The sequence below is a fragment of the Rattus norvegicus genome, chromosome 7 (assembly GCF_036323735.1).
Source record: "Rattus norvegicus strain BN/NHsdMcwi chromosome 7, GRCr8, whole genome shotgun sequence".
Lineage (NCBI taxonomy): Eukaryota > Metazoa > Chordata > Mammalia > Rodentia > Muridae > Rattus > Rattus norvegicus.
In genome coordinates this window covers 9,607,168-9,633,868 of record NC_086025.1, presented here as the reverse complement: position 1 = coordinate 9,633,868, position 26,701 = coordinate 9,607,168, and the positions used below count along the sequence as shown (strand labels likewise).

The following is a 26,701-nucleotide window of genomic DNA, read 5'->3' as shown; positions in this document are numbered from 1 at the left end:
TCCAAGTAGCAAATGGCTCACCCAGGCCTCCTGCCTGACCATTATAACCCAGACACACTGCCCATATGGCTTGCAGCACGGCACCACTCAGCCCTGCACCTCCCAGCTCACCCTTGCCTTCAGCCAGGCTCTGTCCTCATCAGCACCATGATTGGAACTATGCTACTGTGGCTCCATATTCATCCCTCGTCCACCTGACAGCTGCCTACAACACACCCACCAGCTCACACTGAGGGAGTCCTGTCCTTGCTCCAGCATTTGAGAACACAGGGGTGCACTCTATGGCAGGAATTATAAGGGGCTGAAACAGAAAAGGGCAACCAACACCCTGCGGTCTTCAGCACAAAGTAGCCAGAAGCAGGATGGTGTCAAGGAGGACTCAACCATTCACTCCCTCACACTCACACACTCCCTCCCTCACACACTCACACACTCCCTCCCTCACACACTTACTTCCTCCCTCCCTCACAACTCCCTTACACTCACACTCCCTCCTTCCTTCACAACTCCTTCACATTCAACTCCCTCACACTCACACACACACACTCCCTCCCTCACACTCCCTCACTGACCATCTAGAGGACTGGGAGCCAGCAGCTGGGCAGGAACCCAGTGTGGACAGGGAAGGGAGGAGGGGCATGTTCTGCAGCCTGAAGCCCTCAAGAGTGTGAAGGCCCATGCTTTGCTCTACTGAGACATAGGGAACATGAGTGTGGCACAGCTGTGAAAAGCCACCACAGGCAGGTGGGGACCTCCCCTCATCTTCTGTGGCTCACTCAAATGGCAGGAAAACAGCAGTGCCTACCTTTCGGATCTGGTTAGTGGTCAGCATGATGACGTCAGTACCTTCATGGAAGCACTGAGAGGCTGCAAGGTAGCCGACACGCTGCAGAGTTAACAGTCACAGTGTCAGAACCAGAGCTCCCTAAAGCCCCACCAGGAGCACCCAACAAACACCTGGAGACAGCACTAGTGCGCCTGGGTCTCCTGCTGAGCACTGGGACACAGGGCTTTGAGGCACCTTCCCCTAACCCCTCCCAGAAGGGCAGACAGTTCTAGCTTCACCACAGTACACTCATGTGCATGGAGGCAGCACCCTGGGACCACTGATGTACCATTCCCTCCCTTGAGCGGCTTGCTTAGGGGCTGGATGCTTTCAGCCAGCGTTACAGCACACATACATGGAGTAAGACAGGTACGGGGAAACGCCTAAAGGGTCAGTGTGCCCATCTTTGTCAACCAGAGGCTGGGAAATGACCAGTCATGACAACAACCCCACAACCAGGTTATCAGAGCCCTTGGGACAGCAATGCTGATCAGTCTTAGCCAGTAATGCTCCAATCAAACACCGCCATTGCTGGCACGGTGGTGCAGCCTGTTACTGCAGCAACCGAGAGGCAGAGGTAGAAGACTGGCGTTCAATTCAGGACCAGTCTCACCTGCGGGAGGGTGTGAAGCCAGCCCACAGCACGGGAAGACTAAAAACAACAGTCACCCAGACAAACCAGTGTTAAGCCATGTGGGGTAGCACACGCCTTTAATCGCAACACTTGGCAGGCAAGGACAGGTCTCACACCTCAAGAGCAAGACCTCTAGCCAGAGGACACTCCCTCAAGGATGCTCCCATGCTGGAGGATCCCTCTTCCCTTGGGGACCTGACATATAGCACAGCTGCCTGCTGTGCACCCTAGGTCCTCACCTTGAATGTGAACTTGGAGGCACTCATGACTTCAATGATGTTGAAGGCAGCCCAGCTGATGTCGTACCCGAGCATCTGTAACTGTGAAAGGGAGGATGGTGAAGGTGATGAGTGCTCAGCAGACACTGGGGCAAAGGTTGCAACCACAACAGTGCATTCCCACCACATGTGGAAGAATAAGATACATTCACTCTGAACACATAAACTTCATCCATCACAAACCCCTGGGGACTTTTATAATCTCTTTTCAACAAACAGCTCTGACAAAGCTGGAGGTGCTTCAAGGGGGGGGGGGGGGGAGCGCGAGCGCACGCTCCTCAGGGGTGAAGCCCGGCCTAGCATCCCTCAGTGAGGGGCTGGGGGCGAGGTTCAGAAGGAGAGTTCTGCTAGGCAAGTGTGAGAGACTGGGTTTCCTATCTAGCACTTTAAATATTAGCAAGGAAAAGAATATGGACTATCTAAACCTAAGGGAACAAGTTCCCAGAACACTAGAAGACGAACATTCACAAGGGAGAGCATGGTGCTACTGTATGATGTCCAACATCATGGCACACAGTTATGCTTGTCTATGATCTGAGTGCTTAAGGACCTAAGGTAGGAGGACTGAGGTCCTCAAACCAACTGAGGTCACACACGCTACAGGTCACTCAGGCAAAATAGCAATATGCGTAAAACAGACCTTTTAAAAAATTAAATAAATATCCAGGCATAATAATGCACATCTTTAATCCCAGCACTTGGGAGGCAGAGGCAGGAGGATCTCTGTGAGTTTAAGGCCAGCCTAGTCTACAGAGTGAGTTCCAAGACAGCTGGAGCTACACAGAGAAAACCCTGGGTCAAAAACCACGAAGAAAAAAAGAAAACAGTGTGAATTATGAAGAGGTGAGGTATAGAAACCTGGTAGAGCACTTGTCTCAAGGGTACCCGGCTCTGAATTCAATGGAGGCGCTGTTTAAAAAGCAAAAGGGCTCAGCAGGTAAAGGCACCTACTGCCAAGCCTAATGGACTGAGTTCAGGTCCTGCCACTTGACTAACGGAAAGAACCAGGCCTTGAGCGCTATCCTTCATACAAGCACCATGGCATACTTGCATACATGCCAAAGAAAGAAAGAGCTGGTGTGACATAAAAAGTTAAAAGAGCTGGCATGGTGACTCATGTCTACTAGTCACAGCCCTCGGGAGGCAGAGGCAGGTGACTCTCTGAGTTTAAGGCCAGTCTGTCTACAGAGTGATTTTCAGGACAGCCAGGACCACACAGAAAAACCCTGTCCCAAAGATAAGGGGGCAGGTTTTCCTGTGAAAGAGAGGTTAGGATCCCGTGCCACCCTTGTGGCATACTCCAGCACTGAGAACCCAGCAAGGTAGGTCACCTCCCAATCTAAGGAGGAATGAATGGAGGCAGAGGGCAATCACAGTCACATACGCCTGCAGCCGAAAAGGACAGTTCAGAGCCTGAGGTTCCCCACTAGGATGCCCAGCACCTCACCACAGGCCCAGCCTGTGGCCGCAACAGAAGCATCAGGCAGGCCTCTGCATGAACCTGGTACTGCACACAGCAGCAATGTCTGATGGATACATAAAGACAGGCAGGCAGGCAGGCGAGGCGACAGGGGAGGCACTCACGTAGGTGAGCTTGCAGACAGCGTTGGCCTTCACAGCAATGTTGTCCTGCTTGAGTTCCTGCTTGATCTCGTCAATGCACTGGGAGATGTACTTGGCCTGAGTGGAGACAGCAGTGTGAAGTGCAAGAGTCAATCGGTGTGGCCTGGCTGCTGGCTGCTGGCTGTCAGCAGGTGCTGGGGGTGGGGGTGGGGTGGGGGAGGATGGACGGCTCCAGCCTGCCTGGATGTACAGAGATCTGGCGTCTTTCTCTTCCTTCTCTCTGCAGCATGGGGACATAAACCGGGGTTGGTGCAGCCAGGCAAGCACACTCTCCTGAGCTGTGTCTCAAAGCCCAAATGGGCATCTATTCTCCATATCAGGAGACTCTAGAGGTGGGAAGTGGACATGTGGAACTGAGAGGGGCCACTGTGACTGCTCTAGGTGACAGCCTTTAACTAGGTGAAAGTGAACTATTTTGGACCCAAGCAGTAGTGTCAGTCACATGACATTCCACTGTACGGCCTGATGCCTTTCATCTGGTCTACCCATGCTGCAGAGCCCACTGAATCTGCTTTCCTTCCTTCCCTCCTTCCCTCCGTCCCTCCCTCCCATAGGCTGCTTTGAATGGCCTTGCCAGCCCCACACAATCTCAGCAAATCTACTAAGCAACTTCCTGGGCCAGACAGGTCGATCCAGAAGAACTGAGGCACAAATCCGGAGAAGAGCAGATGTGGGCCCAGGGAATCTCTCCTACCCCACTCCCAGGACAAGCACAAATGGAGTCAAACCAAGCTCCAGGATAGCATGAGCAGGGGACGTGTTGAGATATGTCCATATCAGGGCATGGAATGACTCCCTCCCTCAACACGTCAGCTCCCATGGGCCAGGTGCTGCGTGAAGAGTGAGGAACCTGGCTCTTGTCTTGTCTTGACAGTAAAACAGGTAGCTACCACTAGACTATGACAGCAAGTGTTCCTCAAATACAGCCTAGAGCTTACCCACAGCTGACATACTCTGGAGGTGTCACACCTCAGAGTCCTCCCCAGGCAAGTGTTAGATATCAGGCTCCATCCCAATCCCTGTGAAGCGGACCCGATAGGTTACTTGTGGAACCACTGAGGCCCAGGGCTGTCTCTAGCACTGGGTCACAAGAAAGCTACAGCTGTTAAGCACCCGGTTGACAAGAGGTTTTTCCCCCCTGACCTGGAAAGGTTTAATCAGAGAAGAGTAGAAGAGGAGTAGAGGACGGCCGTGAGCACTTGGATTGAAGGGGGGAGGGAAATAGGGAGAGTAGAGGCAAAAGGGAAGAGGGGAAGAACGAGATCAAGAGCAAGAGCGACAAGAGGCTTTTGTTTGCTTTTTCTTGGTCTTTGGGTTTTTTTTGTTTTAAGACAGGGTCTCACGTAACCCAGACCACCATGCAATTGGGCTGGTCTTGAACTCATCCCCCCCCCCCCATGGAATAACAGGCATGGGCCACCAAGCTTGGCTTATCAGAGTACTTTCCTGAATATTTTACGATCTAGATTGAGTCCAATGGAACAAATGTCAGATGTCACCACAATCTGTCTCAAGTAGTTAAATGCCACCCAGGGATCCTCAGGAATGACTTTATCTCTTTTCAAAGATGCCAGGCTGTTAATATTTGGAAAGAGAGTGAACTTCAGGCCAGACTTTTGTGGAAAGGGTGGACTCTCAGCTGGACATGGGGTCAGGCTTCAAGAAATAATCAAGTGCCTGCCCAAAACTCACCATGGGTCAAAGCAGGACCCAGGAGCTGGATGCTTGAAGTCCCTGCAATATCCCCCTGGTTTTCAGGAGGGAAACACTGCTGTCCAAAACACAACCCGAAGTGACACATCAACCAAGTCTGGTAGGCACACCTGTAATCACAGCACAGGAGGCTGAGGAAGGAAGATCACCTCAAGTTCAAGACCAGCCTGTGTTATATGGTCAGTTCCAGGACAGCAAAGTCTTGACTCAAAATATCCATATTAAGGGGGAGGAGGGTGGGAGGAGTAGGCTGGGGAGATAGCTCAGTGGGTAAAGTGCTGTTCCTGCAAACCGAGGACTTGATTTGTCCCAACAGCACATGGGCAATCCCAGTGCAGTAACAGCAAGATGAAGGTGGACAGAGTATCTTTAGGAGCTCATGAATTATCACATCAGCAACAGTGGGGACTGTCTGATACAAGAGCTGACTGCCACATGTACACCACTGCATGCAGCCCCTAGGAGCACACCCACCCACCCCAGGGCTCACACAGTGAGGACTCTGATATAAGTAACTCACCAAGTGAACTGTTACAGCCTCAGGGCAGGTGCTAAGGTTTGTGCAGTCTGAGTCCCAAGGGAACAGAGAACACAAAGGGGGAACTATTTCAAAACAGTGACTCCCAGATTTGGTGAGAAATAAGAAACTCACACTTCAACCAGGAGTAGTGAGACACACCCTTAATCCCAACATTCTGAAGGGAGTGGCAGGCAGATCTCGGTGAGTTCAAACCCAGCCCAGGCTACATATTAAACTCCAGAAAAGCCAAGATCATATAATGAGACCCTATCTTGAAAAAGAAAGCAAACAGCCTGGTGTGGTAGACAGATTTATCCCCAGAACCTGAGAGGCAGAGGCAGGAGGATTTCTGTGAGTTCAAGGCCAGGAAACCAGGGCTACACAGAGAAACCCTGTCTCAAAAAACAAGAAAAAACAAACAAAAGTAAAAAAGCAAAGAACATCACAATTCAAGAAACAGCGAGGGGGTTGAGACACTCAGCAGATAAGGGTTCAGGCTGCTCTTTCATAGGACAAGGATCTGACTCCCAGCCATTCACAAAGACTTATTCCCGTTACAGAGGGATCCAACGTCCTATTCTAGCCTCGGGCAGGCATTACATCTACATGGTGTGCAAACATGCACTCCTCATCACAACTGTCATAAGATACCAAGGCCTCTGCCTGCTCTGTCTATACAAGTCTCCCAGTCTGCATGTGTACAAGGAAGCCAGGTTAATGCTTCCAGCTATGTATGGTAGCACTTGTTTTTAACCCAAGTTAGTTTGAGGCCAACTTGATTCACAAAGCAATTTCTAAAGCTGTATAGTGATATCCTATCTCAAATACAAAACAACAACAAAAAAGATGCTCCTGAGAACCAACTCTGCAAGCTGTCTTTTGATTTCTACATGGACAGACAGAGAGACAGACAGACATACAGACACACACAGACAGACAGACAGACACACACACACACACACACACACGACATATACAGAGTTACAGATTGTTATGAGTTAGGTCATAGGACTCAAACCCAGGTCTTTTAGAAGAGCAGAAAGAAATGTTAACTGATAAGCCATCTCTCCAGACTCCAAGACAATTAAAAAAAAAGAAAAAGATATGATATGATATGATATGCTCCTTCCACTGAGGCCATCCTCACAGAGCTAGAACTCTGTCTTGGAAGCAGGGTTGATCTCTCCTGTGGTTCCAGGTTCATCCCTTTCATTCCAGTACTTAAAAGGCAGACATGAAAAAAAAAAAAAAAAAAAAAAAAAAGGCAGACATGGAGGATGTCTCTGAGTTCAAGGCCAGCCTAGGCTATATAGTCTGAGTTCCTGTCTCTAAAAGTAATGAAAAACAATCCTGACCCCCTGTGTTTGATCCCTTGGAAGAAGATAGTGGAAGAAAAAGGAAAAACACAACAAAAAACCCAGGGCAGACACACTTCCTCAGGAGCCCAAGGCAGCCCCTGGACAGCCCAGTGCCTGCTCATGACTGTGCTACACCTCAGACCTTGGCCTTTCCAAACATGGCTGCCACTGTGTAGTTTTAAGCTGGCTTTAATGTGGAACATTCTGCCTAGGCCTTCTTACGAGCTTGAGCCTCATGCCAGCTGGCTTTGTGAAAGATGGCTGTTTTATCTGGCTGATAAGAAGGCAGTAGCCAGACATGGAGAAGCCAAGTAGTAACCCAAATGGCCCAGCTGGTACTTCCCGATTGAGGGCAAAAATCCTGGGTCTCTAGGTGAACCTGGCAAGGGTGTTATAAGACATGAAAAGACCTCAAGTGCCTGCATGGATGAGGACGGAACCAGCACGCCTGTGAGCAGGTGTGGCAGGAGGGCTGGCAAGCAGGGGCTCACATTCTGGGAGACAGGCACACATTGGTGGCAGGTAAAGAGACACACAGGAACTGGCCCATGTGCACATATCCCCACAGGGCGGGGGCCTTATGAGCCTCACTGGGCTACAGTCTAATTGTGACAAGGCTAGTGTCCTGAGGTTCCAGGGAGCACCCCATCCTGCTTGCCCCAACATCCAGAAGCCTCATCCTTAGTTCCTGGCTCCTTCTTCCCCTAGACACACAGCAGCAGTCTCCCTGGCTCCACCTCTTCCCCTTCCAGCTTCCCTAGAGGACCTGATGGTGAGAATGGGTCCAGGTGATCCAGACGATGGCTGCCCAGCTCAGGGTCCTCAGTGTGACCCCCGTCTGCATAGTCCCTTCTGCCACTTAAGGACACAAGTCCACAGGTCTCACAATTAGCACATGGGTACCTCTGGTGAACAAAAGTCACTTCACATCACCCAAAGTCAAAGCAAGAATGAGCCAGGGGCTGGGGATCGTATGGCTGTAGCAGAGAAACCAGAAGAAGCTAAAGACAGGTAAGTCAATGTGGATGTCTGGGGAACCTGGAAAATGCGGGGAATTCTGGAGACTAAATGGAGCCAGTCCCAGTCTGGACTCAGAGAGCAGGACAGGGAGACTAACACCCAATAGAAAAAGGAGCTGAAGCCTCTGCATAGGCAAGTAAGTAGAGCAGAGAGAACAGGATCTAAGAAGTTGAGGCAGGAGGATCTTGAGTTCAAAGGCCAGCCTGAGCAACTTTGCCTAACCCTCAAAGTGAAAAGTAAAAAGAGGGTTGGAGTGGGACTCAGGGGTGCAGCCCCTGCCCAGAACCCCCCAATGAGGGGGTGAGGGTAGGAGGTGGCTCAGGGGCAAAGAATATACCTAAAATTGGTACAGACCAGCCAGTACAAAAAGGCCAACCTGGGCAACACAGCATGACTGTCTAAAAGCAAAAAATTAAAATAAAAAATAACAGGGGCTGGGGATTTAGCTCAGTGGTAGAGCGCTTACCTAGGAAGCGCAAGGCCCTGGGTTCGGTCCCCAGCTCCGAAAAAAAGAACCAAAAAAAAAAAAAAAAAAAAAATAAGAGAGCACAAGTCATTTGTGCTGAGCACAGGATAAGCAGGGCAAAGAATGGTCATGGCAAAGGACACAAGCAGCCTGGGGTACGGGTTAGGTCGCCTCAGGTCCCAAGCCCCAGGGACAGCTGGGAGCTCCCAGCCTCTCAAAGAGCCTGGCTAGTACTTCACAAGCAGGAGTCCAACCCAGAAAGGAGACCTGCCGCTCACCCTGAGACAGAGCTGCATATGCCTGAGCTTTAACTGGGAAAATCTCGTTGGTGACTAGACAGAAGCAAGATAGATCTGGTGGTAGCAAGTCCAGCAAGCCCAGGCTATGAGGCTGAATGAAGCATGGTCCCTGGCTAGCACACAATGGTGGTCTCTGGCACACAAGTCACAGATGAGTGGAGTCAGTCTACCTCCTTCCTGAGCAAGGGTAAATACAAGTCTGACAGACCCACCTGGGATGTTACCATCAGTTCTTAATGAGATGCCATTTCTGGTTGAAAGTCCCTAGAAACGTCAACGAGCCAGGCAGTAGAGAAGTACCAACATGGGAAAGGAGTGTCCCCTGGGAATCTCTAACTCCTACCTCTTACAGACACTGCCACTGGAACAAGTAGTCTCCATCTGACCCTTGGAGCTACCCATCAAAGGGAATCAGCTAAAATCCTCATGATTTTAAAATCCACGGCAGAGTTTCAGGAACAACTAGGCTGGGCTGATCACACCACACAGGAGCTGCTGCCAGGATACCCTACAGGTCAAGATGCCTGGGTAAACACAATCAGGTTCCTGAAGACCTGGCAGAGGGCAGAGGCACTAGGGGTGCCCCCTGCAGCACAGATACAGTGTTTTGCTTTCAGTCTTTAGCTTTCTGCAAGGTACCTAACAGACATGGGGTCTCATGCCTGCTACGTAAACACTCATGGAAGCTGTGGCTTTGGAGCGGGGGAAGGGGAGTGGGAAGGATACTTTGGTGGGACAAGACAGAGCGATGGTACAGCAGTTAACAGCGCTTGCTGCTCTTGCAGAGGACCTAAATTGGGTTCACAGCACCCATGTCCAGTGGTTCACAACACCTCTAACTCCAGCTCCAGGAGATCCAAAGACCTCATCTGGTTCTGCAGATGCCTCTACACAAGACAGACAGATACACATATACACAAAAGGGAAAGAAAAAAAATTATATATATATATATATACATATATATATATATATATATATATATATGTATATTACCCGGCTGGAGAGATGGCTCAGTGGTTAAGAGCACTGACTGTTCTTCCAGAGATCCTGAGTTCAAATCCCAGCAACCACATGGTGGCTCACAACCATCTGTAATGGGATGCCATTTTCCGGTGTGTCCAAAGAGAGCAACAAACAGTGTACTCACATACATAAGATAAATAAATAAGTATTAAAATAGACACACAGACACACACAGACACACAGACACACACACACACACACACACACGGATACATTAGTAAGACAAAAAATTCATTGGGCATGTTACTGTACACCAACAATCCAGCATTGGGGAAGTAGAGACAGGTGAGTGTGAGTTCAAGACCAGCCTAATCTAGAGTGAGTTGTTGCCCCCCCCCCCCGAAGTTAGAGTACAACCATCTCGAAAGGGCTGCAGAGATAGAGCAGACAAGGACTTGCTGCTCTTCTAGGGGACCCGGGTTTAATTCCCTGCATCCACTTGAGGCTCTCCATCCATAGCTATCGCCACCACACCTGGCAATAATTTTTTTTTTTTAAATACAAAGATCATCTCAGGCTACAGAGATGGATCAGTGGTTAAGAGCACTGTCTTCGGGCTGGAGAGATGGCTCAGCGGTTAAGAGCACCCGACTGCTCTTCCAGAGGTCATGAGTTCAATTCCCAGCAACCACATGGTGGCTCACAACCATCTGTAAAGAGATCTGGTGTATCTGAAGACAGCTACAGTGTACTCATATATAATAAATAAAATAAATATTTAAAAAAAAAAAAAAAAAAAGCACTGTCTTCTCTCCTGAGGTCCTGAGTTCAATTCCCAGCAACCACACAGTGGCTCACAGCCATCTGTAATGGGATGCAGTGATGCCCTCTTCTGGTGTCTGAGACAGTGACAGTGGATTCACATACATAAAATAAATAAATATTAAAAAAAATCATCTCAAGCTGGGCATGGTGGCATATGCCTTTGATGCCAGCACTCTAGAGGCAGGCAGATCTCTGTGAATTCAAAGCCAGCCTGGTCTACAGAGTGAGTTCCAGGATAGCCAGGGCTACACAGAGAAACCCTGTCTTGGTTAAAAAAAAACAAAAAACAAAAAACAAAAAAGATCACCTCAAAACAAAACTAAAACCCCACAAAACTTCCAAGTGCACATACCAGCATTTTAAGTACTTGTAAGGCAGAAGAGTTATAACCGCCAGGGTTATACAGTGAGACCTATGTCAACCAGAGTGTAGAGCAGAGAATGGTCACTGCATGACTTGTGCTACAAGCTTGGCCAGAAGGCAATGCACTACATCAGCACCTCCAAAGGAGAGTACCTGCAGTCCGCAATGAGCCGGATAACACGCACAGGAACTTAAAGATGGTCCCTGAGGAGGGACAGAGGACCCAAGCAACCTCAGACTGGCCAGCCATGTTGGTTGGGAGAGATGGTTCAGCTGTTAAAGGTAGACTCACAACCAAAATCTTAGCACCCAGCAGCAGAAGCCACATAGAACCTGAGGGCCTGGAGGGCTTTCTGTGCCCACCTAGTCTGCACTACTGAGCCTTGCATGTATGGCAGGGTAGGGAATATGAAGAGCAAAACACACACACCTCAAAATCAGTAATCCCGGCAGGAAGAAGGACAAGGCAGGAGTATCATGAGCTTCCAGCCAGCCCAGGCTATGTCCCTGGCTAGAGCTTGTTTCAGGTACTCAAATTAGAATGTGACCGGTCTCAGGGTCCCAAGACAGCTCCCTGGGGACACTGACAAGAGGGAAACCTGGAGGCCCTCGAGAGCACAGAGGGCCACAGAAGAGTACAAAGGAAATTTCACATAGGGCAGTCCATGCACAGGCCAACCACACACTGGCCAACCAGCTATTTCACCTGAAGTAACAGCCAGGGAGAGCAGGGAGGGTACAAACCAGACCAGGTAGGGTAGAAGGGAGAGGGCTACAGAGGGCTGACTGTCCCAGCCAGGGGCCTGCTTCCTGACCTCACATAGCAAGCAGGGGCCAGCAGGTACCTGTCACGGACACCCTCTTTCAGCATGGCCTTCCTGCCCCGGAGGAAGCCTGTCTTTCCACTGAGCCAGGCACTGGGCAGCCACTCTATCACTTCTTCCTTAATCTAGGTCACAGACTGTGGGGAGGAAAGGAAGTAATGCTCGTGGTCACAGCCTAACTTCTGGAAAAAAAATTGCTTCCACACCCTGACTTTTGCCTTTTTTGAGCTTCCAGTTTTAAAGTCAGGCTTCTCCATTCCAACACGCCCCTAGGTCCTGCAAACACTGATAGTTCAGGGGATCTGAGGCAGGGACACCTGGCAAGTTCCCAAGTAAGCCCAAGACAGCAACCTGGACCTATGTCCCCGGACAAGGGAATTTCTCCATGGGAGACACGTAGACCTATGACTTGATTTTTCTGTGAGGGTCCCGATTCCTCCATATGTGATCCAGAAACAAGCCCAAGTGGGAGAACCTTTGCCTAAGTAAATCTTCTCCAAGAAGGTAAACTCAGGCTCAAGCAGTGCACCCAACTGTAAGGCCTAAGACGCTTAGGTCTTATGACAGCGACTGCTCCAAGTGGACATTTGGGAGGCTCCGGGAGTGGACCCTAGTTATAACAGACGAGGCACCTGAGCCGTTTTGGACAGCATCCATTTCAAGCTGGTGGGGGTAAACAGAGGCCAGGGGAAGGAGAGGTTGTGCAGAGCCGCAGCTCCTAAACAGGCAGGGCCGGAATGGCGATGGGGTCGAGGAGGCTGCTCCAAGGCGGGCCAGAGGCTATAGGCTGTGGGGAAAAGCCGGGCAACCCCACTCCGCGCCGGCTCACCTCGTCCTCCTTGTGGTTGCGGATGCCGCGGACCAGATCCTGCAGGTTCTTGTCGAACATGCGGTCGATACTGCCCTTGACCATCTTGAGGGCCATCGCGGCGGCCCGTGGGCTGTGGCCTCCGAGGGGAACGCCGCCGCCGCGGCCCTGGGAGGTGCGGGGACCCGGCGACCGCACCTCAGGCGACCGCCCCGCTGCGTTTCCGGCCGCCGCGGAGAGGACGACGTGGAGGCCAGAGCGACGGCTGTGGCCGGAGACCAGTCTGAGGAGAAGGGGCAGCGAGTTAGCCCCCGCTTCCGCAGACCCTTCCCTGCTCAGGGCCACCCGCAAATGGCGGCCAAGATGGCGGTGGGTCAGCTGACGGAGAGCCTCGGCGTCCCGGAAGCCCCGCCTCACCAGAAAGCCCGACCCCACACATCAGTTTCCTTGACAACCATATACCGCCCAATAAGAAAGCAGACACCGCCCTTTGATGCCTGGCGGCCCACCCCTTCCTCTGCAGTGCCTTGCAACCTCATTGGTGAGCAAGCTCCCCACATACACGTTCTAACCACGCCCCTAAGGGAAAACCGCGAGCCAGCCTCCCCACTCAGCTAAATAACAGCAGTGGGCGTGGACAGGGTTGGAGTGGGCGTGGCTAGAGGAGGGCGGGGCTCCACGTGGAGCTTTTTCTGCAAGGTCCGGGTAAAGTATATCCAGCTCCTCCTTTTCTGAAGTGGTGACTTGGGAATTGGTGTCAAGAGTCAGTTACACCAGACCAGCAGTCTAACCGGCCGTCCTGTGCTATGTGAAACGCTGTCGGAAAAGACCAACACAAGGCTTGGATGGTGAACACCATGTAGGAGGAACTGTGGGGGGCAAGTGAGTTTTCCTGGAGATGGTCCACCGTTTTGGACAGCTGTGATGGGTGTTCCTGAAGAGGCACAGCCCCTGAGGCGGTCATCTCTAGATTACCTCTCGCTGCTGCTGTGCCGCCTCATGTTTGTCATTGCTATATGTCTCCTGTATCTACTACGATGTTAATGGGCATCTCTCCAGCCCTTAAATAGTTTTAAGATGTTAGGGTAGTTGATAGAAAGTTTAAAGAGATGGTTTAGGTTGTTTTGCCTTCTAGAAAGATATAATAGGGCTGGAGAGATGGCTCGGTGATTAAGAGCACTGACTGCTCTTCCAGAGGTCCTGAGTTCAAATCCCAGCAACCACATGGTGGCTCACAACATCTGTAATGAGATCTGATGCCTTCTTCTAGTGTGTCTGAAGACAGCTACAGTGTTCTCATATACATAAAATAAATAAAATTTAAAAAAAATCTCTGATGGCACTGGGTGTCAATTCCCAAGGATCTAGTGTCAATTCTCAGATCCTAATGGAGGCACAACTGTGTAACTGCAGTTCCAGGGGATCCAAGCACTTTTCTGGCTTCCACAGCCACGAGGAACGAATGGTGAATGTGAATATACATGCAGGCAAAACACACAAGAGAAAATAAATATATCCAAAGTAAAAATTTTAAGTAGTATTTTAGACATTTTAGCCAGGCAAAAGGACTGCTGAGGGCCCAGTCTGGCTGCCATGTGGAGTTTCAGGGCACAGTGCTCAGCAGAGAGACACTGTCTCAGTCAGGTGAGCATGTCAGTGTGGTGGCTAAGGAGGCCAAGGCAAGAGGATCGGAGACTGCGATCACACAAGATAAATAGACAAGATGAGAAAGGCTGGGGAAAAGGTTAACTTGTCGTCCTATCACTGAAGAAAGCGCAGGCAGGAGGATCAGAAGCTCAGGTTTTATCAGGCTGCAGTGTTGTTGTAACAATATAAAAAATAAAAGGCTCTAGGTCCAGCACCACAGTGCCCCAAGATAGCTGCTGGATATCTTTCAGTCAGCAAAGCGTCTTACCCGCTCTGCTCCACCCCATATAACACTGTCAAAGGCCTCTCTCTGAGCCTGGCAGTAATCTCTCTACCTATCTAGTTCCCAAGGCAGGTTTCCATGCCAGAAACACACATCCCAAGTCTGTGGCGGCCCAGACCAGCCGCCGCACACTTTCTTACACTTAAATCTACACAAGAAAGAACACACAATAACCTTTGGCCCAACTGATAAGATATAAATGCCCACCTAAAATTACCAAGCGCAATACACATCCATCCTTTAAAAACATTTGTGGGGTTGGGGACTTGGCTCAGTGGTAGAGCGCTTGCCTAGCAACCGCAAGGCCCTGGGTTCGGTCCCCAGCTCCAAAAAAGAAAAACATTTGTAACAACCTGTAAAGGTTCAGTGTGGAATCTTAACGTCACCTGCCATATTGTCTTGCCAAGGCTTCTCTCCCTCTCCCTCCTGACTCTTCCTCCTTTCCCTTCCAGTCTCCTCCTCTTCCTTCAAACTTTTCTCCCGCCCATCCTTCCTTCTCGTCCAATGACAGGCCTCCTTCTATCTTGTACCTACCTCACCTGTGACATCATCCCACACTGCAGAGTGAATTTAAGGCCTGAACTACAAGAGAGAGAGAAGCCCTGGCAGGACAATATGGCGGGTGACGTTAAGACTCCACGCTGCACCTTTACAGGTTGTTACGAATGTTCTTAAGGGATGGATGGTACTGGCTTTGTATGTTTAGGTGGGCAATTATATCTTATCAATTGGGTCAAAGATTTATTTTATTTATTTATTTATTTTTTGGTTCTTTTTTTCGGAGCTGGGGACCGAACCCAGGGCCTTGTGCTTCCTAGGCAAGCGCTCTACCACTGAGCTAAATCCCCAACCCCGGGTCAAAGATTTAAAAAAGAGAGAGAGAGGGCTGGAGAGACGGCTCAGTGGTTAAGAGAACTGGCTGTTCTTCCAGAGGTCCTGAGTTCAATTCCCAGCAACCACATGGTAGCTCACAACCATCTGTAATGGGATCCGATGCCCTCTTCTGGTGTGCATGAAGACAACAACAGTGTTCTTATATATAATAAGTGAATAAATCTTTAAAAAAAAGAGAGAGAGAGAGAGAGAAAGAGACTAAATTAATCTGCCCTGAGAGGCAGAGGCAAGAGGTCTCAACGGATTTAAGGCCAGCATACATAGTGGCTTAGGCCAGCATCAGCTTCCTAGAGACACACTGTGGAGTACAAAGTGTATGCCCGACAGGCAGGAGTTCTGAGTTCCACCCAAGTGAAGTGGAAACATCTTCAGATATGTCAGATGATGTCTTGCTATAGCAGACACGTGAAACGACACGTCATACAGGATTGTAAATCTGTGAAAGGACACGTCATAGAGGAATGTATTCTGACCCCACAGACAGTTGAGCTGGGGCAGTTGTTTCCTTTGCTCTGCCTCACTAGGCTTTGCTAACAACAGGCATGTATTGGTTTGCCTTACATAGTCGCTGAGTTCTGCTTGTGGTGATGCCAAGGAAATTCAAAGGACTCTCAGGAGGTTCCTGTGGTTTCTTGCAGCTTCTGTGGCCTCGGGCTGGTTGGGGAGCCTTACGGCTCCTTCTGGATTGAATCGAACTTGCTGGTTCACGTGTGGTGTCTGCTGAGGGAACTGGACAACAGCTGCTGATTCATATTTGGGGTTTTACTAGAGGACTGGACTGCTGATATCTTGACAACGAAGATTGGACTTGCTCCCAAAGAACTATTTCTAAGTAGTTCTCGATGAAGAGGCAGAGGAGCAGTTCAGGCCAGCCTGGGTTACTTGACACACCAAAACAAATGAAGAAAGCCATTTGGTAGAAGAGCCTTTGACAGACCAATCTGATAGCACTGAGAGTTCAGGAGTTAGCACATCCCTCAGTGTGGCCAGCAGGGGGCAGTGCTTACCAGGCACAGAGGTGGCAGGCGGCCTGAGCTGGTGGACCTGGCCAGAGATTCAAGGCTGTGTTATTAATCACATGGAATATCTTCACTTATTTATAAGCAGTCATTCTAAGTACCCATCAAAATCCACCTACCCTGATCTATCCATGCACCCATCCATGCACCCAACCATGTACCTACCTATCCATCCACCCAACCACCCACCCACCCATGCACCCATCCATGCACCCACCCATCCACCCACCCATGCACCATCCATTCATCCACCCACCCACCCCACCCATCCACCCATCCACTTCCCCAAATCCCCACCCATCCATCCATCCACTCAACAACATACTAAGAATCTACTGTATTCCAACTTTAGCAATGAACAAAGATCAAGGCGACATTCAGAGAAAGAAGAAATTCTGGGAAGAGCAGGCAGGCAGACATGGGAACAAAGTGAAGCTCAGAGAGGCTCAGGGCTGGTGACAAAACTCCGACTCACACTTGTCTAGGATGGACAAGGTCCTAGGTTCAAGTTCAAGCAGAAAACAAACAGACATGGCTCAGTCTGCGAAGGAGCAGTGAGCGGTGTGCAGGCAGACGAGCTGCTCTGGCTGGCAGGCTCCAGACGAGCCACTGCTTCTCAGGAGCTTCCACTGAGTGGCTGCAGTGTGCCTGCATGAGCCCTTTTTGTCACTCCTGCGACAGTAGCTGAGGGTCATTGTCCTAGCTAGCACCGACTTTCCAGTTCTCTTGAGAGAACCAGCTGTAGTGAGAAACCACTTACTTACCCCTGATTGGCCAGTAACCATGTTTGGGGGAGATTGTCTTGACCTCTAGCTGAAGAAACAGGCCCAGGGCCGGCCCACTGTACAGTGGGCAGCAGTCCCACTTAAGGCCCCTGACTTGAACTTTTGCCCTTTCTCTGGGAGAGAGAGACAAGCAGTCCCTTCCTTACTTGGGTGGCTTTTGGTCAGCAATTATCACAGCAACAGAAATGCAGCTCAAATGGTCACTTCCGGTTGTTCTCAAAAGCAAAGACTTGTATGAACTGTTTTCTGACCTGTGAAGGCTTCTTCGTGCATATGATTTCCATACATATACTCAGTCCCATGCACATACACACACACACACACACACACACACACACACACACACACACACACATATATCTTTGGCTTTTTTCTTTTTCTTTCTTTCTTTCTTTCTTTCTTTCTTTATTTATTTATTTATTTTTTTGGAACTGGGGACCAAACCCAGGGCCTTGCGTTTGCTAGGCAAGCGCTCTACCACTGAGCTAAATCCCCAACCCCTCTTTTTTCTTTTTTTAAAGATTTATTTTTTTTATTTATACGAGTACACTGCTGCTGTCTTCAGACACACCAGAAGAGGGCATTGGATCTCATTACAGATGGCTGTGAACCACCATGTGGTTTCTGGGAATTGAACTCAGGACTTCTGGAAGAGCAGTCAGTGCTCTTAACAGCTCCACATGTCTTTTTCAGAAGGAGCAGAAGCTTGGAAAATTGAAGTCCATTAATCCACCTCCGCTGTTCCCACAAAGCCTCCCACTCTGGCCCCAAGCCTATCATTGTAGCCCAGTCTCTCACTGGGCCTCACAGGGCTGGAGCCTCTGTAGCGAGCTAAGGTACCAGTTATCAAGTGCTGAAACGACACTGTGTAACAACCTCCCTGCTCAAACTCTGTAGCCAAAGCATCAGCTCGCATCCGCAACTCCTTGTTGTGTGCTAATCATTTTGTGCTCCCAGCAGGCTGCACTCCAATACCCGCCCAAGAGCTTCTGGAATAAGGAATCACACACACACACACACACACACACACACACACACACACACACCCCGGTTAATTTACTATGCCTTGACTAGCTTAAAGGCTGGGCCTTTCTAATCCTTTCCCTTGCTAGCAAACACTCCCCTCTGGTACTCCCTAGTTGACATATTTTAAAATCTATGTTTCTATCTCTGCTACCTCAAAAACAATTTGGGAAGTGGCCCATGTGGCCATTTCCCCTGATTCTCACATGTTAGCAGGCCTTTAGGTCTGATCTTTCTTCTTCCCCGTCTTGGTGATCTCTCGTCCTTCTGTCTTGTGGGTCCTAGCCCATGTAAATCTCAAAGTCCTGCTTCAGTCTAGTGCCCACCCATTAGCTGTTGGCTCTTTATTGATCAATCAAAAACCAACTGGGGACAAGGTCCATCACTATTTGTGCATGCAGATTCCCGATTTCGGGGGCCAGATTTATTTGAAACATTAGAATCAACCCCCAATAGTTTATCTAGAACTGATGGGTGGAATCTCAACTTAGTTTTCCTTGGATCCAAGCTCTGACTTCTCCAGGGAGAGTTGATATAAGTTGATATAAGTCATGTTTGTCAACTGGCGTGCACTTGCTGCTTCTGCCCATTGCTGTGGTGTAAATGCTCCCACCGAGGCTGGGTATAGTTTGCCATTGGCACACCATCAAGGGCAGAGCTGGTCCAGCTACAACTCGCCTCTCAGGTGGACACTCTGTATGGTTGTGGACGCGCCTCAGGGGTGATGTGCTTGCCTAAGGTCCCAGGAGTTTTTCTGCTTGCTGAGATGAAGTGTGTAGACAAGGCTTGGTGAGATGGCTTAGGACTTAAAAACACTGGCTGCTCCCCTAGAGGTCCTGAGTTCAATTCCCAGCAACCGCATGGTGGCTCATGATCATGACAAAGGGATCTGATGCCCTCTTCTGACCTGCAGGTAGACTGCAGGAAATGGAGCATTCTCATAATTAAACACAAATAAAGGGGCTTTGCAGACAGAAGCCACTGGATGGACCCAGGACTGCCCAGTTCAGAGTTCCCATGTACTGTCCTCCATGGGGGAAGTCCAGCCAACCACGCAAAGCTTTGGGAGGTCTCATGGTCTCCAACCAGGACGTGCAGAAAAGGGGCTGTGGCAACGCTTAACCACAAAGAGTATATACTGCTCTTGCAGAGGGATGGATTTTTATTCCCAGAATACATGTGGGCCTCTACCCGTCACTCCAGCTCCAGAAGGATGGCTCTCGCCTCTTCTGGCTCCATAGGCACCGATTCACATGCACAATCCAAATCAAAATAAGACTTCAACAAAATTAAAAAGGCCAGGTGTGCTGGCTCACGGTTTGAATCGCAGCACACCAGAGGAAGAGTCAGGTGGATCTCTGTGGGTGGGAGGTCACCCTGGTGTATACAGCAAATTCCGGGTCAGCCAGAGCCTCAGAGTGAGACCCTGTCTCAAAGCAACAACAACAACGCAGGAATTGGTGGAGGAGGGCTCTGGAGAGATGGCTTAGCAGTTAAGAACATTTGATGCTTTTCCAGAGAACGAAGAAAGGTTCAATTCCCAGGACCCACATGGTGGTTCACGACTATATATAACTCCAGCTCTAGGGGATCCAAGTCTTTCTGACCTCCACGGACCCCAGCCATACACAGATGTACATGCAGGTAAAACACACAATACACGTAAAAATAAACGGAAAAGAAAATAAAAAGCAGGTTGAAAGTACCCATCTTCCCATTTAAAAAGTCCCCGCTGCCCTCTGGAATCTCCCTGGATCTGGGCTGCCCCTTTAAGGAGAGACCTGTGTAGGGAGATGAAAGCCTCCCACGCACAGCGTGTGGAGCTGTCCTTGGTGCTGAAACTCGCCTGCTCCGGTCTCTCCACTGGAAGGCTTGAGCATTCAGGATCCCGCCCCTCCCCCCTGATCTTGCTAATTTCCATTTCCTTCCTATCGATTCTCGTTGATAAACCACGATTTGTTGTGGGGACGAGTGCAAGCGTCCGCGTGTGAAGGCCAGAGTTCAACCTTGGGTCTGATTCCTCCAATCATATCCAACTCTTGCTCATGGGTCAGACTTGGCTGGCTGGCCCCTGGGATTCCAGGAGCTCTCCTGTCTCTGCCTGCTTAACTCTGGGATCAATTACAAGTGTGTGCGTTGGGGCTGGGGATTTAGTTCAGTGGTAGAGCGCTTGCCTAGCAAGCGCAAGGCCTTGGGTTCGGTCCCCAGCTCCGAAAAACAAAGAAAAAAACAAAAAACAAGTGTGCGCGTCTATCGCTGGGTTTGGGGAGCAAACTGTGACCCTCAAGCCTGCATGATGGTACTTTACCACCTGAGTCTTCTCCTTAGCCCTCGGTATCTGATTTTTTACAATTTTTTTTTTTAAGTTCAGGTATAATGAATGTTGCATGCCATTAATCCCAGCACTCTGAAGCCAGAGGCAAGCAGATTTCTGTGAGTTCAGGGCCAGCCTGATTTATGTAGTGAGTTCCGGAACAGCCAGGGCTACACAGAAAAACCCTGACTCAAATCAAATACTTTGAAGCAAGCCTTTATTCTACTTACTTATGGTGTGCATGCTTATGTGCATGTGGAGGTCAGTGAACAACTTTCAGAAATAAGTTCTCTCCTATCCATTGCCAACAGACACCTTTACCCAGGGCGTCTCCACAGCCTTGGGTGGTTTCCATCAACTTGAGACATCTAGAGTCACCTTGAAAGAAAGAGCATTCACTGGGTAAAGGCCCTAACCAGATTGGCTTCTTGGGCATTTTCTTGGTTGAGGACTGACGTGAGAGTCTGGTATAATGAGCAGGCTCCAGGGAGCAAGGCAGTCTGCTGTATTCCTCCCCTGCCTCTGCTCCAGGTCCCGCCTCCAGGACCTGTGGGTGCTCTAGGTGATGTGCGCACCTGTGAGATGAAATGAGTCTTCCTGCCCCAGGTAGCATGGATTCTTAGTATGTTTGTCTTAGTTTTTTTTTTTAAAGAATTATTTATGTGAGTACACTGTCGCTGTTTTCAGACACTAGAAGAGGGCATCAGATCCAGTTACAGATGGTTGTGAGCCACCACGTGGTTGCTGGGATTTGAACTCAGGACCTCTGGAAGAGCAGACAGTGCTCTTAACCGCTGAGCCATCTCTCCAGCCCTGTTTTGGTTTTTAAAATGTTTAAAGACTTATTTATTTATTTAATTTTTTTTTTAACAGACAGGATTCCATTGTGAAGCTTCAGCTGTTCTGGAACTAAGTACGTAGACTAGGCTGGCCCAGAACTTACAGAGTGATCTACCTGAGTCTCCTTCCCAAGTGCTGGGGTTAAAGACGTATGCCCCTGCCTCCAGCTCTTTTTTCCTTTCCTTTTTTTTTTTTTTTTTTTTGGAGCTGGGGCCCGAACCCAGGGCCTTGTGCTTGCTAGGCAAGCACTCTACCACTGAGCTAAATCCCCAACCCCCTGCCTCCAGCTCTTTACATTATTTATTTATTTATTTATTTATTTATTCATTCATTCATTCATTCATTTTTTTTTCTGGAGCTGGGGACCGATATTTATTCATTTTTTAAGACAGGGTTTCTCTGTGTAGCCCAGGCTGTCCTGAAACTCACTCTGCGGACCAGGCTGGCCTTGAACTCAGAGAGATCCTCCTGCTTCTGCTTCTCAAGTGCTGGGATTAGAGGTGTGTGCCCCCATGCCTAGCTTCTTTTATATGTCTGAATTCTTTGCATGCATGAATGTGAGAGCCTGAGGCCCACCAAGGCCACCAGTATTTTCCCACTTCAAGCCAAAATATGGTCATCTCCTAAGCTGTCTCTGTCAGGAAGTTCTCTCACCAAGGCCTTAAGTGACTGACAGTCTTGCGCAGACAAACATGGCTTGGGATGGGTTATGGGGTCTGGGAGGGGAGTTGGGGGTCTGACAGAGACTGTCATGTAGTCACATTTTAGCCTCCTGTGATGTTGAGTAAAAAAATCAAAGATTTATTTTTCTTTTATGTGTTTTGCCTGCATGCATGTCTGTCGATCACATGCATACAAGTCCCTGGAGAGGCCAGCAGGGAGCATAGGATCTCCTGGAGCTGGGGTCACAGGTGTTTGTGAGCATCCGTGTTGGTGCTGGGAACTGAACCCGGGTTATCTGTAAGAGCAGCCAGAGCCTGTGACCACTAAGCAATCACTCTGACACCTCCCTTTTTCTTTTTCTTTTTTTTTCTTTTTGTATTCAGGTCAGAGTTTCTGTGTAGCCCTGGCTAGCCTGGAGCTTGCTCTGTAGACCAGGCTGGCCTATGAACTCACAGAGATCCGCCTATCACACCTGGCCTGTTTCCTGTTCTTTAAACTGTTTATTTATTCTCTCTCTCTCTCTCTCTCTCTCTCTCTCTCTCTCGCTCTTTCTTGTGTGTGTGTGTGTGTGTGTGTGTGTGTGTGTGTGTGTGTGTGTGTGTTTGGGTGTGCCTGCAGGTGAATGCATGGGTGGGCAGGGCATGGAGGTCAGAGGATAGCCTAGGCTGTGATCCTCAGAGGGATAGCCTAGGCAGTGATCCTCAGAGGGATAGCTTAGGCTGTGATCCTCAGGAATGCTGCCCACTCCCTTTGAGCTAGATTTTCACCAATTAGATGAGGCTGGCTCCTGTCTGTACTTGTCCAGTTCTTGAATTCCAGGTGCCAGCCTCCACACCAGGCTTGGTCCAAACCCTCTCCAAGTGTGACAATCCTCTAGCCTTCTTCTTCCTTTGTGTGTTTTCAGTGTGTATGGAGGTCTGAGCTGGAAGTCCGTGTCTTCCTCCATCCGTCTCCACCTTAGACATGGGCATGAGGTCCCTCTTTTTTTAAAAAAAAAAAAAAAAAGGATTTATTTCATATATATGAGTGCTCTATCTCCTGCAGGACAGAAGAGGGCAGCAGATCCCCTCGTAGTTGGTTGTGAGCACCATGTGGCTGCTGGAAATTGAGCTGAGGACCTGGAATTGCAGCCAGTGCTCTTTCCAGATCTTATCAGCCATCTCTCCAGCCCACTCTATCTCCCTCTTTTTAAAAAGCAGCATCTCCTGTAGACCTGGATGATCTCGAGATCACTGTGTAACTGAGGGTAACCTTGGACTCCTAACCGCCCCGCCTCAGCTCCCAGTGCTGGGTCGGGTGATAGTAGGCTAGTTCACCACACCCAGTTTATGAGTCGCCGGTGATGCAGCTCGGGGCTTCCCACGTTCCAGGTCAGCCCTCTACCCACTTATCCCCGTGTCTAGTGTTGGTCTGGAACTTTTACCCCTCACCTCAGCCTTGAGAGTACTTGGGAGTCCAGGCACAGTGCTGGCTGGGAGGGAGTGGCTGATGGTACACACCCCCACACCCTCCACACCCCCGGCTTCCTGGGCTATTACTCAGGCTTCCAGAAATAGAGCCAAGTGCGCACACATATAGATACGGAGGTTTATTTTAAGACGTGACTCACAGGATCCTGTGTGCTCTCAGCCCAAAATTAGCAGAACCGGCCAGCAGCCTTGAAATCAAGAAAGTGCAGGAAGCGGCAGAGGAACTTCAAAGACAGGCGCGGGATGAGGGGGGGACTTCCCTCTCCCTCTGGACCCATGGTGGGTGGAGGGGACTTGCCTCTCCTCTGGACCCCACTTTTCTCTTGTTTCTTTCAGGTGATGAGCTGAGTTTGGCAACAAAAAGTAAAATATGTGGGATATATGGGCACTGGTGGGCGGGGGTGGAGCCCTGCCTAGAATACTCCAGTGAGTAGTTGGGGCGTGGCTAGGGTTGAGCCCTGCCTCCTCAGGGGCTGGGGGCGTGGTCGGGTGGAGCCTGCCTAGAATCCTTGGTGAGTGACTGGGGGTGTGTTTGGTGATGAGGTACTGACCCTAGCTTCCATGAGGCATCAGGCTACACCCTTAGCTCTGGCAAGGAAAGCACGAGGGACATGGGAAATTCTCTCCAGTACCACTGAAGTTGGCTTAGAAATCAGTGATGGGGGTTGGGGATTTAGCTCAGTGGTAGAGCGCTTGCCTAGCAAGCGCAAGGCCCTGGTTTTGGTCCCCAGGTCTGAAAAAAAAAGAAAAAGAAAAAAAGAGAAAGAGAAGAAGAAGAAGAAAAAAAAGAAAGAAATCAGTGATGGACACTGGCTTGTAGGGAAAGATGAGCCTCACTCTGAACAACCAAGGAAAAGTAGAAAGTCCTAACCACGACACATGGAGGAGGGCCCTGTGTAGGAATCCCCTAGAGTAACGTCAAGTCACATGAGAACACTGACTAACAGGACTGGACTTCCCTCTGAAGGGTGTGAGGAAATAGGTCAGATATAAAGAATGTTCACACTCTGTCATTGCAGCAGCAGGATTCAGGGTGGGGGTTCTGTTCAAGGCTTGGTCTTAGACTGTAGCTTAGTATTTGCTTAGTGTATTTCCATAGCCAAACAGGAACTTAAGAAAAGAAGTTCAAGGTCATTCTAGCCTGCAGAACAGTGTCCACAACGCCAGCAGCAACAACAAACTAAAACAGAAGGGACATGGTGGTGGCGCACACCCTTACCTGGGCTACACATCAACTTTCTTTTTTAAATTTTTTAATTAATTTTTATTTATATGAGTACACTGTTGCTGCCTTCAGACACACCAGAAGAGGGCATCGGATCCCATTACAGGTTGTGAGCCACCATGTGGGTGCTAGGAATTGAACTCAGGACCTCTGGAAGAGCAGACAGTGCTCTTAACCGCTGAGCCATCTCTCCAGCCCCACATATCAACTTTCGAGGCTACACAATGAGCTCCTATCAAAATAAAAAAAGTAAAACAAGATAAGAAAATCAAACGTAGAAGCCAACAGTGGAGCGATCCAGAACCAATATAGACTTCTGGAAAGGGTAACCTCGGCTCAGGCCCAGGCTACCCATCTGCCTCTGCTTCAAGAGTCCCGTGTGACATACGTGTGTGTTACCAAGCCTGCCGTTCCTTGACATGCTTACATCATACCAAGCCACAGAGTCTTCTAACACATCACTGAAAGTTTTGGAAGGAGGGCTCATTGAGTAGCCCAGGCTGGCCTGGAAGTCATTTGGTAGCTCAGCATGGCTTCAAGCAAGTGCTAGAGTGAGGGGTGTGAGCCATCTTCCCTAGATTAAATTCACTGCAGTGTAACGCAGGAGGAAATCGGTTATCCAGAGCAGCTGACGTCCTATCAGCCTGAAGCCAGCTTATTTTCACAAGGTTTGGAGGAGGGACCTTTGCTATTAGAAAGATTGGAATGGCCTGAGAAGGAAATCAATTTGGCTCCTAGCTCTGTAGAGTTCTGGGAAGGGCAGAGAATAATTTTTTTTTTTTTTTTTGGAGCTGGGGACCGAACCCAGGGCCTTGTGCTTGGGCAGAGAATAATTTTGCTGTGCACTTTTAATACAGAGCCACCAAGCTACAGGTCCAATTTACTGATGCTTTAGTAATTAACTAATTTATAGCAGGGTCTTCTTATGCGGCCCTGGTTACCTTGAAACTTGCTCTCTAGCCCAGGTTGGTCTCCAATTCACAGAGACCCTGCCTCTGCCTACTGACTAAGACCAATGGTGTGGGTTACCACACTTGGCTGTTTAATGTTTTCAACGCTTTTAAAAAATGTGTGTGAGTGTTTTGCTTGAATGTATGTTTATGCACCACGATTGCCTGGTGCATGGAGAGGCCAGAAGAGGGCGTTGGAACCCTGGGAATTCAGTCAGAGATGGTTGTGAGCCCGAGGGAGGGCTGGGAATGGAATCTAAGGTTCTCTAAAAGAGCAGCCTGTAGTCTTAGCTACTGAACCATCTCTCTAACCCATTTGATGATTTTGTTTTTCAGTTTTGTTCTTGCTGTTAGGAATGGTTTCACTCTGTAGCTCAAGTGGGCTTTGAGTCGTGATCCCTTGCCTCAGCTTCCCAAGACCTTGGATTATGGGTCATAGATTCACGGTTTTGTTAGTGTGAAACTGCATAGAAAGTCGGAAAATATCTTCAAAAAGAATGAAAAGAAGCTAGGCGTGGTGGTGCACACCTTTAATCCCAGCACTAGGGAGGGAGGCAGAGGCGGGGAATCTTGGTGAATTTGAGGTAAGACTGGTCAACAGAGTAGACGGAGTTCCAGGACAGCCAGGGCTACCGTGTCTCAAAAAAAAAAAAAAAACCAAATAAGTAAATAAACAATAAATAAGTGGATAAGATAAAAAAAAGTGAAAAGAGAAACAGAAAAAGGAAAAAAGCCGGAAAAACAGAAAAAGAATAGGGACGAGAAGAGAAAGAAAAGGAAAAGGAAAGGAAAGAAAAGAAAAAGAAAAGAAAAGAAAAAAAAGCAAAGCAAAGCGAGCCTGCGCAACTGGGACTTGAACTTGTCCCCACCTGGTCTCTCTCGCTTGCCTCAGCAGGGTTTCCCCGGGTCCCCGCTTCCGGCTGGCGGTGGCGTCGGAGGGCAACCGAGGACGTGCGTGCGACCCTGCGTGCGAACGTGCGTGCGTCGGCGGGAGGTGGGCGAGTCCAAGGGGGCGTGGCGTACGAGGGGTGGTGCGCGCGGCGCGGCGGGCGGAGGCTTTGGGCGCGC

The 26,701-nt window shown here is 49.4% G+C and overlaps 1 protein-coding gene and 1 long non-coding RNA gene across 5 annotated transcripts in view; both read right to left on the bottom strand.

The window, feature by feature from the left end:
- The window catches only part of Ap3d1 (adaptor related protein complex 3 subunit delta 1), a 35,442-nt gene extending 22,482 nt beyond the window's left edge, over positions 1-12,960 (bottom strand). For 2 of the 4 annotated variants that reach the window (XM_063263422.1, XM_039079008.2), the window contains exons 1-4: positions 12,543-12,960; positions 3,323-3,418; positions 1,700-1,780; positions 806-886 (exon numbers count right to left, since the gene is read on the bottom strand). In XM_063263422.1, coding sequence (XP_063119492.1) covers positions 806-886; positions 1,700-1,780; positions 3,323-3,418; positions 12,543-12,638 — 354 coding nt within the window. In that variant the 5' untranslated portion in view covers positions 12,639-12,960. 4 annotated transcript variants of the gene reach the window in all.
- An 11,734-nt stretch (positions 12,961-24,694) lies between these two features.
- On the bottom strand, positions 24,695-26,639 carry LOC134479808 (uncharacterized). The gene is made up of 2 exons (XR_010053554.1): positions 26,503-26,639; positions 24,695-24,915 (listed from the first exon to the last, which is right to left on the bottom strand). It is a non-coding gene; the product is annotated as an uncharacterized LOC134479808 (long non-coding RNA).
- Between the last annotated feature and the right edge of the window lie 62 nt (positions 26,640-26,701).